This window comes from Malus sylvestris, chromosome 2 (assembly GCF_916048215.2).
Source record: "Malus sylvestris chromosome 2, drMalSylv7.2, whole genome shotgun sequence".
In the NCBI taxonomy this organism is placed as follows: Eukaryota; Viridiplantae; Streptophyta; class Magnoliopsida; order Rosales; family Rosaceae; genus Malus; species Malus sylvestris.
Genome location: NC_062261.1, coordinates 24486425 through 24503082, shown reverse-complemented (window position 1 = coordinate 24503082; position 16658 = coordinate 24486425). Strand labels below are relative to the sequence as shown.

The 16658-nt window shown below is 37.1% G+C and overlaps 2 protein-coding genes across 2 annotated transcripts; both read left to right on the top strand.

Moving 5' to 3' along the window:
- Nucleotides 1-3223: 3223 nt before the first annotated feature.
- Nucleotides 3224-4067, top strand: LOC126602295 (uncharacterized). The gene is made up of 3 exons (XM_050269129.1): nt 3224-3540; nt 3655-3870; nt 3969-4067. The coding sequence occupies exons 1-3, from the start codon at nt 3253-3255 to the stop codon at nt 4065-4067; spliced, it is 603 nt and encodes a 200-aa protein (XP_050125086.1). The 5' UTR covers nt 3224-3252.
- Nucleotides 4068-4232: 165 nt separating this feature from the next.
- Nucleotides 4233-6253, top strand: LOC126605399 (uncharacterized). Its single transcript, XM_050272787.1, has 8 exons — nt 4233-4250; nt 4336-4587; nt 4893-4952; nt 5033-5125; nt 5303-5374; nt 5464-5535; nt 5634-5699; nt 5790-6253. The coding sequence occupies exons 1-8, from the start codon at nt 4248-4250 to the stop codon at nt 6063-6065; spliced, it is 894 nt and encodes a 297-aa protein (XP_050128744.1). The 5' UTR covers nt 4233-4247; the 3' UTR covers nt 6066-6253.
- Nucleotides 6254-16658: the final 10405 nt, after the last annotated feature.

The window sequence follows — 16658 nt, the reverse complement described above, 5'->3', positions numbered from 1 at the left end:
AGTAAAGATGATTCGGAAAGCATCCACATGTTAAAAAAAAATCATAAGCTCTACTCTTTACACTTGTCTTCTTGACGACAAGCAAATGTACAGGCAAGCAGCCAATATTGCATCCCGATTTCTTCCTCTAGTGTAAATATTTTAAATTGAAGATCGAATTTATTCATTGTATTCATATATGGTCAAAGAGTGTAGCTGTAAAAAGTCATCAAAATCGGAGTTAAAATAACCGTTAAATCGTGATTTTTCGTTGATAACCGTCGAAAAGTTTTGTCCCGTTACTCGATCTCTGAATGTTTGTTTTTTGCAATTTTTGGTGTATGCGATCTCGAAGTATATACAAACAAGTTTGACGGTTGGATCGTTGAAATTAGTTTCGTAGAATGCGTATCCCATCAAAACGATAGATTCGCTAACACTTAAAAGTTTATTTATACTTTCATTAAGTATAATATAAGATTTTGTGGTATCCATTAATGTAAATATTTTAAATTCAAGATCGAGTTCATTCATTATATTCATATAGGGTCAATGAGTGTATCTGTAAAAAATCATCAAAATTAGAGTTAAAATAACCATTAAATCGTGATTTTTCGTTGATAACCGTCGAAAAGTTTTGTCCCGTTACTTGATCTCTGAATGTTTATTTTTTTCAATTTTTGGTGTATGCGATCTCGAAGTATATACAAACATGTTTGACGGTTGGATCGTTGAAACTAGTTTCGTAGAATGCGTATCCCATCAAAACAATAGATTCACTAATACTTAAGAGTTTATTCATACTTTCATCAAGTATAACATAAGATTTTGTGGTATCCATTAGTGTAAATGTTTTAAATTGAAGATCGAATTCATTCAGTGTATTCATATACGGTGAAGAAGTGTAGCTGTAAAAAATCATCAAAATTGGAGTTAAAATAACCGTTAAATCATGATTTTTCGTTGATAACCGTTGAAAAGTTTTATCCCGTTACTCGATCTCTGAATGTTTGTTTTTTGCAATTTTTGGCGTATGCGATCTCGAAGTATATACAAACAAGTTTGACGGTTGGATCGTTGAAATTAGTTTCGTAGAATGCGTATCCCATCAAAACGATAGATTCGCTAACACTTACAATTTTATTCATACTTTCATTAAGTATAACATAAGATTTTGTGGTATCCATTAATGTAAATATTTTAAATTGAAGATCGAGTTCATTCATTGTATTCATATAGAGTCAATGAGTGTAGCTGTAAAAAATCACCAAAATCGGAGTTAAAATAACCGTTAAATAGTGATTTTTCGTTGATAACCGTTGAAAAGTTTTGTCCCGTTACTCGATCTCTGAATGTTTGTTTTTTGCAATTTTTGGTGTAGGCGATCTCGAAGTATATACAAACATGTTTGACGGTTGGATCGTTGAAACGAGTTTCGTAGAATGCGTATCCCATCAAAACAATAGATTCACTAACACTTAAGAGTTTATTTATACTTTCATCAAGTATAACATAAGATTTTGTGGTATCCATTAGTGTAAATGTTTTAAATTGAAGATCAAATTCATTCAGTGTATTCATATACGGTGAAGAAGTGTAGCTGTAAAAAATCATCAAAATTAGAGTTAAAATAACCGTTTAATCATAATTTTTTGTTGATAACCGTCGAAAAAATTTGTCCCGTTATTTGATATTTGAATGTTTGTTTTGCGATTTGACCAAAACAAATAAAAAATGATAATTACAATTCGATGGAATCTGCTAACCTCGGTCATCCCTCTGCTCCCTCTTGATCTCTCTCTCCCAGTGTCGAGAAATTATAGAGTAGTATGCTTTCATTAAATCTCACAATCTATCCTTAATTATGTTTTATGGAATTTTATTATCATTTTGACCTTTTAAAAATTAAAAAAAAAGAAAAGAACAAACAGAGGAGATGGACGGTCTCCTTCCCCATCCGACCCAACCCCTCCCTCTTCCCAGCCATTCCTTTCTCCCCCAAAACCCAGCCCACCTTCTTCCCCAAACCCCAAGCCATTCCTTCTTCCCAAAACCCAACCTTCCTTCTTCCCCGAACCTAGCTTTCCTTCATCCTCAAACCCTATCTTCAACGATTTCTTTATCTAAAAAGGATGATCCTCAAATGCAGTCTTCCTTCTTCCCCAAAACGCAGCCTTCCTTCTTCCCTTGGCTGGAGGTCCTTTTTTTATGGTTATCAATTTTTTTACCCCAGATTGCGAAATCCACAAAACCTTCAATACGGTTCTCATCGATTGAGAGTAACCATTACTCTCCTCCCTCTCGATTCATGATACCTGAGCTCCCTCCCTCAGCTTCTCTAAAGTCGACGACTCCGAGTCTCCGACCACCACCATCTGCTCCTCTCAACTTCGACCACCACCTCATGGTCATGAGTCTCCTGACTCTTGAGTTCTGACCAATCCATTTCGAAGCCACAAGGTAATTCAAATATCTATAAGTATCATACCCTAAACATTTTTTATTGTATGTTAAGTACCAATTACTGTATAATTTGCACCTCGGTTAGGAACCATGGATAGATTACCGCAATGTTCTTTAAGTTTTCAAAGGGTCTATTCACTAATTTCTCTTTTGGGTTATTTTTGGATTTGGACCCTGCATTGGATGTCTTGGAGATGTTAATTTGGATTGGATTTGGATGTTATTTTGGATTTGGAATTTGGATGTTATTTTGGAATTGGAATTTGGATGTTATTTTGGATTTGGAATTTGGATTTGGATAATAATATTAATATGTGCTGCTGGGCACAATCTGTGCTTCAATACTCCCCTAATATGTGCTGCTGCAGTGCACTGCAGTGCATCCTCAATTCTTGAAGACAGCTCCTGTGAGTGTATGTGCTGCTGCAGTGCTGTTGTGCATTGCAGTGCAGCGGCTGGAGCCTTTTTTTTATAAAAATGATGTATATAAGAGAGTTGCAACCCGTGCCTACCCCTAGTATCAGAGTCCCAATAAACTTTTAATTTTATGGCTATAAGAGAGTCCGAATGATAATATAATTGTAAAACAATTAACATAATAATAGTTAATATATTTTTTATTGGAAAGAAAACTTAATTAAAAACCCATGATGCCAACAAACTGCCGTGCAAAGTTCCCACCACCAGTCGCTTGCAGTTAATATTTGGCTATCCCCTCAATCCTTCTCTTCACATCGTTCTTTTTTACTAGGATGCAAAGATTATTCACTGATCTCTCTCTGTAAATTTGGTTTAAATTTTTAGGTGTCTATGGATTTTGATGGTTTGCCAGACGGTGACGAGATGCACTCAAGTGATGATGTGAATGAAGCAAAAAAGAGAAAGGGAAGAGGTCCAACAATGTTGGATTATAATGCTATGTCAAAGGCCAAACAAATTGGCGTTCAATTCAATGACAAAGGACAACATTTTGGTGCTGGATCAGCGAGTTTGAGTTCGTCGGCAGGGATCCTTGCAAGACAACTAATACCAGTAACTTACGCAAGTTGGGATGAGGTTCCTACAATTTTGAAAGATAAATTATGGGCTGCTGTGAAGGTAAAAGTTATAACCGAAGCTGTGCTCTTATTTCCTAACTAGTTTGTTCTTCTATAATACATATAAAAAATCAATTATCTTTTTTATGTTAATAAAGATTCATGGTTAATGCAGCAAAAATACGATTTGGCACCCTGTCGTAAGAAGATATTATTAACACAAATGTCTGGGTGTTGGCGTACATACAAAGCCACGTTGACAAAACAAATAAGATCCCTTGATGATGGTCCTGATGCAATGGAACAAATGCAACTCTTGAAGCCTGCTAATGTTGAGAAACAGGCTGATTGGGACAAATTTGTTAAACATCGATGCTCTCCTGAGTTTGATGTAAGCTTGTTTGTATTAAATTTTAAATTAATGATTAGGTTTTCTATGCATGGATGTTGGTTAAATGAAGTTCCTTGTTATCTATTTTTCTTTGTTAGGCAATTAGTGAGAAGTTCAAAAAGTTGAAATCATTCCATACTCTCTCTCATGTGATGAGTCGTAAAGGATATGCACGCTTGGAGGACGAGCTGGTATGAACCTTTGTATATATTTTAATTTCATTTCAGTGACAACACACTTATACGAAGTTTAAATTATGGATTAATTAATAGAGAAACAAAGGTACACCTGAGGAGGATTTAAATAGAGTCAGTCTTTGGATAGTTGCTCGTACAAGAAAAAATGGTCAACCCGTAAATGAGATAGTGTCAAAGAAAATGGTACGAAGCTTCAGTTTGAAATTATCCTTGTGTTATTTTTTGTTCATTTTTCTTTTAATCTTGTAAATGATTTTTAAATGTATAGGATGACATTAAGTTGGCTAATGAAATGCCAACAACAGACAATGGTTCTATAAAAGATGATGCCTTATCACAAGCACTTGGACCTGAACATCGAGGTCGACTTCGTGGAGGTGGTTATGGGGTTACACCTTCTAGATATGATGCCCAAACATATGCCAGCATGAGTAGTCAAGAGCTTAGAGACCGACTACAAAATGTCGAAGGAAAATTGCGGGAAGTGTTTGATCTTGTGTTGGCTAAACAACAAAATGAGGTAATTATATATGCAACTTTGTATATATTTATAAAATGATAAAAGATTTACGGCATGATCAATTTGTATATATAGTTAGAGCTTACTTGAGGGAAGCTAATGGTTCCACCGTAAATACCCACCAACACTGGATGAATATTTGTCAGCAATACTTGATACATCCAACTTTACCCTAGCAACCACATCTTTTATCGGAAAGGGAGATATTTGTTACAAAAGACTCATTGGATTGGTTTTTTATTGAGTACAAATAAAACAATAACGGTCTAAAAAATATATTCTAACTTCTAATCATATCGCTGCAGGGAAATGGTAAAGAAACTAATACCAATGATGCAATTCAAGTCTCCACAAATAGGCCTCAGGTAAAAATGTGTCATTAGTAAATATTGGTATTTTGTTGAATCTGAAATTGATCAACTTCTATTTCTTGCGTATTCACTAGTCGCAGGGAGGCTGTATAGATCTCCAAAGAACTAAGAATGGTGTAAAACAGGTTCCCAATTCCAGTTACCAGGTTTCCAGATCATCTCCCCAGGTATGAAACTGATTTTGTTTAACTTGTCTCGATGTCTTCATCATTAGATAGAAAGAAAATAGTGAACATGTTCACTTTCAGGCTTAGTTAGTCTATGTAGCTAATAGTTTCTTTGCATCTATCTTGTTATCAGTTGTTTCTTTTGATTTTGATTATTTGCATTTATCTTTTTATCAGTTACAATGTAATAAGAAAAGTGCACCAGAGGCTAACGATGGTTCTAGACACACTTCAAAAGCTAGTTCTCAGGTACATATATGATCCCAAGTATAGCACAGTGGAAATATAATAAGACATAGCAGATGTTGATAATTAGATTGTTTTTGTTTTGTTATTAGATACAATGTGATAGAATAAGTGCACAAGAAGCTGACGATGCTTCTAGACAAGCTTCCAAAGCTAGTTCCCAGGTATACGAGAACAAGTACTAAATAGTTAGCTTATGAAACTTATGAGATTTTGATATAAATTGATCGGATTTTGTGTCTCCCATGTTTGGTTGTCACAGAGAAGTAGTCCAAACATAAAAAGAGACAACATTAAGAGAAAAGAAGGTTCTAAAGCCACTTCTCAGGTAGTAAACACATGCTTGATAATAATTGTTAAATAGTTTGATAACTTAATCATTTAAAATTGATGTTCTTATTTGATTTCTTTATGCTAGTTACAACCCGTTGGTATTTTACGAGGGTCTTCATGCAAGTTACTAAATTGGCTCAGAAATGGACAAGTTGTTGCAACTGGAGAAATAGAATCAACAAATCCTGAGGCGAAAGTTCATCACATGGTGCTTGGTCCTGATTGCTGGAAAGTTTGGGTAACTGTTGTCAAAGTGGAGAATATATCTTTGTACCGCCCTACAAGTGAATTTCGTGTCCTGGAGGATGCTGTGTCTAGTACAATTGCCTGGCCATCAAAGTACGTCCGAGTTGGAGAGTAATTTTAGTTCGTACTTAGACTAGAAAATGGTACTTTGACACTACATAGATAGTACTTTATGACTTCCGTTTATGTATTCATTAGGCACTACATGGATAATACTTTATGACTTCCGTTTATGTATTCATTTGGAAACTCAAGTATTTTTAAATTATGTTATAATATTATCAAGTATTTTTTATGTGCTTATTATATTGTAGTAAATCTGCAATTTTGTTGGTTATTCTATACTAAAATATATAAATACAGATATATATATATATATTTGTTAAATGATTTTTTTTTTAATTTTGGAAAATAATTTATAACGGGCATTAGCTGTGGTTAATTAGTAATCGACAACGGTCATAGCACGTGATGTTAGATCTCAATCTACCACGGGTACAATCCGTGGTTATATTGCAGTTGACAACGGGCATAGCCCGTGGTAGAAATTAAACTTTTAATCACATCCAGAATACTAACGGGCATAGTGTCCGTGGTGGATTGCCATTTAGCACGGGCATTAGCTGTGGTTAATGAGTAATCGACAACGGTCATAGCACGTGGTGTTAGATCTCAATCTACCACGGGTACAATCCGTGGTCATATTGCAGTTGACAACGGGCATAGCCCGTGGTCGAAAATTAGACTTTTTATCACATCCAGAATACTAACGGGCACAGTATCCGTGGTGGATTGCAATTTATCACGGGCATTCACCGTGATAGATGAACTTTTTTCTTCTAGTGTTTTCCCATTTCCACTGGGGAACGGGAAGTGGCTGCATTCGCCCAAAATGCTTCTTTCTTTCTGCTTTAACTTGCTGGCAAATAATACATCTATTCACATACTCAGCAATTTCCCTCTTCATACCCGGCCAATAATAAAATGGTCGAATGGTATGATACATCTTAGTTCCTCATGGATGCATCGCATAAGCTGAACAATGCGCTTCATCCAAAATCATCTTCTTTAATTCCTCATTATTCGGAACATACATTCTGTTCTCCTGCATAAGCATACCATCTGATTCTCGAATCCTGAGGTCTTTCTTTTTCCCTTCATTTCTTAATTGAACCATTTCTTGAATTTCTTCATCCACCATCTGAGCTTCGAGTATATGATCCACCAAAACTGGCCTGACTTGAAAACTAGCAAGAAAAGCTTCGCTTCGATCTTCCAACTCCAACTTTACTCCAGTTGTCCTCAGTTCAGCAAGAAGGGGAACATGACAAGCATATAAAGCATTGAGTCTACCTTGAGGTTTCCTACTCAGTGCATCAGCTACCACATTAGCACGACCCGGATGATACTCAATAGTGCAGTCATAATCATTTAATAATTCCATCCATCTTCGCTGACGAAGATTAAGATCATGTTGAGCAAATAGATACTGAAGACTCTTGTGATCAGTGAAGATCTTACACTTCTCACCATATAGATAATGCCTCCAAATCTTCAAAGCAAAGACAATGGTTGCCAATTCAAGATCGTGAGTAGGATAATTCCTTTCATGATTTTTCAGCTGTCGAGAAGCATAAGCAATCACTCTATTATGCTGCATCAAAACACATCCCAAACCATTCAAGGAAGCATCACTGTAAATCTCAAAATTACCGTTATCATCAGGAAGTACCAATACTGGAGCATGAGTGAGGCAATCTTTCAATTGCTGGAAACTTCGCTCACAATTCTCATCCCACTCGAATTTAACATCCTTCCTGGTCAACTTCGTTAACGGCAAAGCAATCATAGAAAAATCTTAAACAAACCGTCGATAATAGCCTGCCAAACCAAGAAAACTTCGTACCTCAGTGACGGTTCGAGGTTGCTCCCAGTTCTCCACTGCTGCTATCTTTTGCGGATCTACTTGAATTCCTTGAGTCGATACAACATGCCCCAAAAATGCCACTTCAGTCAACCAAAACTGACATTTACTGAACTTGGCATACAATTGATGTTCCCTCAACTTCTTTAATACCAAGTTAAGGTGTCGGATATGATCTGCTTTAGATTTAGAGTATACCAGAATATCATCAATAAAAACAATAACAAATTTATCAAGATATTGCTAGAATACCTCGTTCATCAACCTCATGAAAGTTGCAGGTGCATTGGTTAACCCAAATGGCATAACCAAAAATTCATAATGTCCGTAACGGGTTCGGAAAGCCGTCTTAGGTACATCTTCATCCTTAATCTTCAACTGATAATAACCAGATCTCAAGTCAATCTTAGAGAATACACACGCACCTTTCAGCTGGTCAAACAAATCATCGATGCGAGGCAATGGATAACGGTTTTTAATCGTTACCCGGTTCAATTGCCTATAATCAATCCATAATCTCAGAGTTCCATCTTTCTTTCTCACAAATAATACTGGAACTCCCCAAGGTGACGAACTAGGTTGAATGAAACCTTTATCAAGTAATTCTTGTAACTGAATTTTTAATTCTCTCAACTCAGCTGGAGCCATTCTATAAGGAGTTAGAGATATAGGATCAGTACCTGGAAGTAAATCAATAGAGAATTCCACATCTCTGTCTGGCGGCAACCCCGGCAAATCATCAGGAAATACATCAGGATAATGCCTGACCACACCAACTTCTCCTATACTGGTAGGAACAACATCATTTAACACCACATGTGCTAAATATCCTTGGCAACCCTTCGATAATAACTTCCTTGCTCTTATGGCAGAAATAACATCATGTCTCACCCTACTTCTTTCACCCACAAAAGTAACCTCGGGTAGTCCAGGACGATAAAAAGTAACCGATTTCCCATAACAATCAATATGGGCACGATTATAATGCAACCAATATGCTCCAAGAATCACATCAAAATCCACAATATCTAACGGAATAAGATCAGCTGGCATAACTACGCCCTCTACCATCACTGGACACCCAAGATACACACTATCAACATAACATTTATCTCCTTTAGGCATGGCAAACTCTAAATCAAATCCTAGAGGCGACGGGTGAGGTTGAGTCATTTGAGCAAACGTATGAGAAATCACAGAATGCGTAGCACCACAATCAATCAAAACCCTAGCAAAATGACCAAGAACATTTAACGTCCCCATGATCAAGTCTGGATGGTTCTGAGCATCTTGAAGTGAGATGTGATTAACACGCCCCTGAGCTTGCTGTCGTCCACCACGACCTCTGATGCCCTGATTACCTCGCCCCTAAGAAGTACGTCCCTGGCCTGACTGACTAGGCTGCCTAGATGATTCTGCACCACCAGCAGTAACTTCTCCCTGACGGGGCTGACCTCCCTGATGCCACTGAGATCCACCAGCTGGCATGGAAGAATAAGAAGAATAACCCCTAAAGTCCTGGGAATACCCTGTCTGAGAATAAGGCTCCTTGGGATACTGATAAGGTCCAGAAGCATAAGGAGCAGCATCTCCCTAGTAGTGGTAAGCACCACCACGACCCGACTGGCCATAATTGCCTGGTCCAAAACTCTGCTGAATCGGCGCTGGAGGTGGCATAGTGGTCTGCTGAGGTCTCTGCTGACCTTGGGGACAGTGAGAAGCCCGATGTCCCATTTGCCCACAAGTATAACAAGCACAACCACATCTCCTGCACTGACCTTGGGTCCACCAGAAAATCTTCCACCACCTCTCCTCGGGCCAGTAATACTATATCCACCACTAGAAGAACTCGAACTCGCCCCACTCTTCTTAAAATTCTGAGTCTTGCGAGGTCCCGGAATAGAGATACCTTTACCTTTATCATCATTCTTCTGACCATCATTCTTGTCTTCGTCATCCTCACTCTCACTGGGAAGATTATCGGAGTCCTCCATCCTAACCAAAATCTCGAAAAACTCATGATAATCGGCGCAGGGAAGTGCACTGGAAAAAGTCCGCCATTTTCTCTTAGTTCCCAACTTGAAACGTCGAAGCATCTCTACCTGATTACCAGCTGTATCAGGGTCATAACGTGACAAATCAGTAAACTTTCTGTAGTACTCATAAGCTGACATATTCCTCTGTTTCAATCGAGTAAACTCTTGCTTTTTACGATCAATGTATTCTGGAGGGACAAATCTCTTCATAAAGTTCTCTTTGAATACTTTCCAGTCAGCAGCCGTCTCAGGTGACATGTACCTAGTCTGATTTTCCCACCAAGCTACTGGCTCACGGCCCAAAAACCAGGTAGTGGTCTCAACCCACCTATCAGCAGGAAAGTTCCCCTGACTTTGCATCACCTGAAACGTCTTTTCAATATGGTCTAGCCATTTCTCTGCCCCCTCGTGACCCTCATCACCCATAAAATGATCTAATTTCAAGTTGTACATGGTCTCCAGGGATTTTCATATTTCTTGGAGGAAGATAATCTCTAATATTTTGAGTTATTGAGTTAGTTTATATTGCTTCTCTCGATTGAGTATTTTAAACGGGAGATTATATCATTTAATTGCTCCTTTTGAGACTTGAGCATTAAATGGAGAAAAATATTATTTTGTAGAATATTATTTCATGAGATTAATTCTAATTAGGTGATTTTATTTTCATATTATACTGGTTATCAAATTAGAATTAGAATTACTAAGAGATTATCTCCTATTATCTCTTGAATTAATAATGTGGATTGATTATTGATAGGATCATATTTATGCGACTTAATTAGCTTGTTTCCTTGCATTTACGTTGCTAGTACTTAGTAATTTTAGTATTTTAAGCTATTTTTGATGCAATTTCAGGTTTTAAGGACAAAGTATGCAAACATGCGCATTTTGGAGCCTTTTGGAGCAGTTTTGGGCATGGAATTGATAGCTTATGCTTGGAGCAAGGTGGATGGACGAAATTGAAGATCAAAGGAGGTTAGGAATGAATAATGAAATGAAGAAATGAAAATGAAGAACAAAGAGTTCAAAATTGGAAACCAAAGTTTCTAATCTTGGAGGTTTCCATTCTTGAAAGTTTCTATTCTTGGCTTGGAAGTTTCCTAATCCTTCTTCACCTATGTTCCAGCCACAAAAGGATTCCAAAAATATGTTAGGACATTTAATTACATATTCTAGAAGCCCTAAAACCTTCCCTAAGGTCCATGCCACACCAAATCTGCAAGGATCCTTCCTTGCCGCAATTCTCTCCTCTAATCAGCCATTCCGCATTCCACCCTTCACCATAACCTACCTACATCCATCCACCACCACAATTCACCATAAATCATCAACAAACACCCTTGTGTCGCAGCAAAGAAGAAAAAAGGAGTCCCTTGGACGTGCTTGCCATTCAAGACGTTAGATTGTTGGAGCGTTTCTAGGTGTTTTCATTCTTTGTTTTCAATGTCTAAATTTATGTATCTTTGTTTTGCGTTTATGAGGAACTAAGCCCTTCTTAATTAGGGGGTGATTCGAAACCATGTTCATGCTTGCAATATGAATTGATTACTTTTGGTTGTGATTTCATAAGTTGTGAATTCAATTCGTTTAACTGCTTGATTGATAACGTATTCGTGTATGTTTGTTAAGAGTGCACGCTTAGTTTTCATGCATGAATATGATGCTAGAATATAAGGGAGTTTCACCTAATAGTTACAAACTTATATTTGCAAGTAGTGGAGGTCACTTATAAACGATCGCGTTAAATGAATTCTTGGCATAAGTTTCATGCTCATCATAGTAACGAGTGCCTCGTCAATACTTATCGTTCTCATGTTGCTTAATGATCTTTGATTGTATCTTTATTGTGCTTTTCACGTAAAGGACTTTTGAAGAATGTGTTGAGTTGTTGTATGCGCTTTCCCATCCAATTCAATAACTTAAGGAGAACTTGAAGGTTAATTTAAGCGGACCTAATTAACCTGGGGTGTTGAGTTTCATGATTTATTGAACGAACAACTGAAAATTGGTTTGTATGCAAGTGTGTCATGTGTGGAGAAGAACCCTCTAGCTAGCCCATCATCCATAGTTTGATCCAAATTCGTCTAGAATCTGTTTTCAATTTACAATCTGTTTCGCAAGTTTAATTTCGTCCAAAATCAAAACCCCCTTGACTTTATTGAGTCTTATTAGTTAGAAAGTACTTTAGTTTGTGTTTTTAAGTGTTTTGGTTCAAGTTATAACTCAATTTCGTCCAAATTAGTGTTAGAGTTCAAAAACTGCCCAGTTTGTGGTTTTAGGCAGTTTTGAGTGTTTTTAGCTTGTTTTGAGTCTCTTGAGTTTGTTTTGAGTCTTTTGAGTCTAGTTAAGTGTTTTAAAGCTTAGTTTTATCTATCTAAGTCAATTTAGAGGTTTTAGCAAGCCCTCCTAATCCCCGGTCCAGAACGATCCCTACTTATACATGTACTACAATTGTCAACAAGAGGGTTTAATTTGTGTGTTTAGTTATTTTACGCATCAAATTTTGGCGCCGTTGCCGGGGATTAGCAACTTTGCTAATCCCTTGGTTGTTTTCTTTTTGTTTAGTTTGTTTTTGTTTTAGTTTCTGACTTAGTTTTGTTTTCCTTGTTTTGTGTTACTTTTGATATTTGATTTAGTTCTCTTTCTTTGATTTTAGGTACTAGAGAAGTAAGACATGGATTTTACTAGCATTCAAGCTCAATTAGCAAATCTTACTTCTCAATTGTCACAGATCACCGAAAGGACCACAATGCAAAGTGTCCCTACATTTGGTGCGTCTTATAGGCAAGGATATCAAGCCAATCAATGTCCACAAAGAGATTTGAGTGATCATTCAACTTCTATGTGGTGGGAATCTCAACGAGCTCAACACGAAGGATATTGGCAGCCATACGAGGAGTTCTATTCAAGACCTATGCAATATGCTCAATCAAACTCTGGTTCGTCAATAGATTATAATCAAATTCTTAATGAATTAAATTCTTTGGTGCAGGGCTCACAAAATCAAGCCAAGGAGGCTCAACAAGATGCATATTGGCAGCCATATAAGGAGTTCTACACCACGCCTATGCAGCCACCACAACCTCCCCCACAACAATTCCAGTCAAGTTCAAGTATGTCCATGGATAATGATCAAATTTTTCAATTACTAACTTCTTTGGCGCAGGACCAACAAAATCAAGACAAAAGAGTGGATAACTTGAAGAATCAAATGGGAGAGATTATGGAGTTCATGGCACAAATTCAAGAGCAAAGTGAACTTTCCAACTCAACTATAGAAAATTTGAAGGAAAATTTTGAAATCCATGATGCTATCACTTTGGAAAGTGGCATGGAGGTTGGAACAAGCCCAAAAACGTCCAAACCAATCCAAAACATGGATGAATAGCTGTTGTTCGAAGAAGAAGAGGATGACAAGGCCATGGCAAGGGAAGAACCACCCTTGCCGCAGCCTACCCTTGCTCCACTACCCTTGCCGCAACCTCCCAATGCTCTACCACTGTCCAATACAGGTAAGTTGGGTCCAATTTTCGTTAATTCTAACCCTATTCCACCCAATGTCCCTTTTCCTCGCAGGTTTTTTATTCCCAAGCAAGAAGAGAGTGAAAAAGACATTGTGGAAGCTCTTCCCAAGGTGCAAAATGATATTCCAATTCTTGGTGCAACAAAGCAAGTTCTAGATTGTGTTGAATTGTTCAAAGGACTTTGTACACCAAGAAGAATGATTCAAGAGAAAGTAGTGGCTGGAGAATATCAAGAATTCATCAAAAATGACGTATTTGAAACAACAAAGCCCAAAGAATTTGAGTTTGATGACACGGGACAAATCACAACCATCGTAGTAAATCTGGCCAAATTCAAAGTCCCTGAAACTTTAAAAGAAGTGGTGTTCGTCCTTGAGTTCTTTACGGAAAGAAAAAGTAAGTCATCTACTCCAATTTCCATTACATTTTATACTTACATGTTGTTAATGATTCAGGCACCCACTCTCAAATTTAAACCATTGCCGGATCATTTCAAGTATCACCTTCCATTCAAGGATCAATTCCATGCCGTGGCACCTAGGGAAGCTTAAAGAGCAGTATCGTCAACTTAGGAACGATGAAACTTTCACTCCACTTCCAGATTTGCGTTCCTAAACCCTTCTCTTTGTTGTTGTTTCTAATCTGCCCTGTTTAGTTATTTAAGTTGCTGTTTGTTGGTTTCTTTGTGTTTTGTGTAACTTTATGCTTGAAACATTGAGGACAATGTTTGATTTAAGTGTGGGGGGGGGGGGGTAACCAAGTGTTTTTTATGCAAATTCGTGGGATTTTATCACCCATTACTTATAGACTTGTCCCTTGCTGTTTTTAAGTGTTTTTAAGCAGTTTTGGTGTGTTTTAGTGTGTTTTGACATATAACTCCGAAAATCACATAAAAATTTGAAAAAAAAAAGTGTTTTGAAAAGCCTAAAAAAAGTGTTTTGAGTCATTTTTGTGTGTTTGTGTCTAGGGTACCTTCCAACACAATGATGAGGATTCGGTTTGTAATTGCATGGCTGTTAAAAAGAGTGATTAACATGGATGAAAGTTTGAATTACTCTTTGCTTATGCTTGGCTGTGGTTATAGCTTATATCACATGCAATCACAAAGGATAAAAACTAGTTTTTGTAACATGCTTGAAGGAAGGAACTCAAACAAACGCTACAACCTTGTGAGACTTGAGCCTAAACGTTTATTTGGAGAGTTAAAATATGTGCATTATTGTTTTCTAAAGTCGTTGCATGATCTCATTATTCTTTGCTTGGTTACTACTTAGAAGGCGTTTCATCATTTAGTTCCAAATGCTAGAACTCATGCCCATTTCATTCAAAGCATGATATTGAGTGCATAACACATATTCAAGATGAAGTTGTTTAGTTACCACCAAAGCCAAAAAGCCTATCCCTTTTGTCATATGTTTTGTATGTTTAGGTTTAACCCCCTTTGAGCCTTCGTTAGCCTATTTTCTTTGTTAACCACATTATCCCTACCTAGCCTAGATTAGGACTGTCCACACCATTGTTCTTAAAGAATAGTGAAGCATGACTTAGAGGGAATTCCTTTTGATTTTTGCAGAAAAACAAGTGTGGGGGAAGGGTTTTCAAAGTGTGTTTTGTGTGTCAAAAGAAAGAAAAGGGCATAAAAAAATAAAAAAAAAGGAAAAAAAATTCGTGGAAAAAGAAAAAGAAAAAGAAAAGTGTGTGAAAAGTATGAAAAAGAGTTGAAAAATAACTGAGAATGAACTCACATGTGTTGGTTGTTGAAGAAAGGGTCCAAAAGTTTGAATTTGACCCTAAGTGTTGCATGAATCTTCCCTTGTGTTTAAAAGTTGATTTTTGCATTCAAAAGTGAATTCTAAGTGTCAATTTCCTTACTTTGCTTACTATTTCTTTAAGAACCTTTGTTTATCCTTACCTTTCTTTGTTAGCCAATACCCTTAACTCCGTTACAACCCTTAGACTTCAATCTTGAGTGTTGTGTATTTCAATATGTGGAGTTTGGAATTGGTATGAGCATATGGTGTCACTGGTTCTCGCATCTAAGTAGTAGCATTCCATTCATGAGATCATATCTAAACATGCTTATTAACTCCAGAAATTGCTTTCTTTGTGATACATATATGTGAGCGTTCGTTTTCATGTCTACATCAATCTTCTCACATATAAACTAGTATAGGGTGTGTAGTTAGAAAATCTGTGTGAAAATAAGAGTGTATCTAGTAAGGAATTGAGTGAATTCTCTAAGGCATGTTACTACATTCAAAAACATCGTTTTAATTGGTTAAATGTGAACTAGTAAGTGGTGACTGTGATTAAGTATGTGCTCAAGTGTGAAGATGACTCAAATCTGTGGGAATGATGATTTTTAACATGTCATGTGCATTGGAAATCCCTAAGACAATTGTTGGAAGGTCTAGGTTTTGTTTTGTTCTTTTGTTTGTTTTGCTCGAGGACTAGCAAAAGCTAAGTGTGGGGGGATTTTATAGGAGCATATTTATGCGACTTAATTAGCTTGTTTCCTTGCATTTACGTTGCTAGTACTTAGTAATTTTAGTATTGTAAGCTATTTTTTATGCAATTTCAGGTTTTAAGGACAAAGTATGCAAACATGCGCATTTTGGAGCCTTTTGGAGCAGTTTTGGGCATGGAATGGATAGCTTATGCTTGGAGCAAGGTGGATGGATGAAATTGAAGATCAAAGGAGGCTAGGAATGAATAATGAAATGAAGAAATGAAAATGAAGAACAAAGAGTTCAGAATTGGAAACCAAAGTTTCTAATCTTGGAGGTTTCCATTCTTGAAAGTTTCTATTCTTGGCTTGGAAGTTTCCTAATCCTTCCTCACCTATGTTCCAGCCACAAAAGGATTCCAAAAATATGTTAGGACATTTAATTACATATTCTAGAAGCCCTAAAACCTTCCCTAAGGTCCATGCCACACCAAATCTGCAAGGATCCTTCCTTGCCGCAAATCCCTTTCCCTTTCTCTTCCAAAATCTGCCACATATCCTCTTTCCCTTTCTCCCTTGCTTTGTTGCACCCCACATTCCTTTTCCCCTCTTGATTTCTGATTTTCCTTAGCCTTTTTCTTATGGATTTGGGCTGAAATTATGTTTCCTTAAATTAATTAGGGTTAGGACTTTCCCATCCCTATAAATAAACCCCTTTATGCCGCAACTCTCTCCTCTAATCAGCCATTCCGCATTCCACCCTTCACCATAACCT

Bases quoted from the DNA above. Each gene is read 5' to 3' on its own strand.
- LOC126602295 (XM_050269129.1), top strand. From the start codon at position 3,253: ATGGATTTTGATGGTTTGCCAGACGGTGACGAGATGCACTCAAGTGAT. The intron at 3,541-3,654 runs GTAAAAGTTATA...TGGTTAATGCAG, and splicing joins AATTATGGGCTGCTGTGAAG to CAAAAATACGATTTGGCACC. The intron at 3,871-3,968 runs GTAAGCTTGTTT...TTTCTTTGTTAG, and splicing joins GATGCTCTCCTGAGTTTGAT to GCAATTAGTGAGAAGTTCAA.
- LOC126605399 (XM_050272787.1), top strand. The intron at 4,588-4,892 runs GTAATTATATAT...ATATCGCTGCAG, and splicing joins TGGCTAAACAACAAAATGAG to GGAAATGGTAAAGAAACTAA. The intron at 5,536-5,633 runs GTATACGAGAAC...TGGTTGTCACAG, and splicing joins CTTCCAAAGCTAGTTCCCAG to AGAAGTAGTCCAAACATAAA.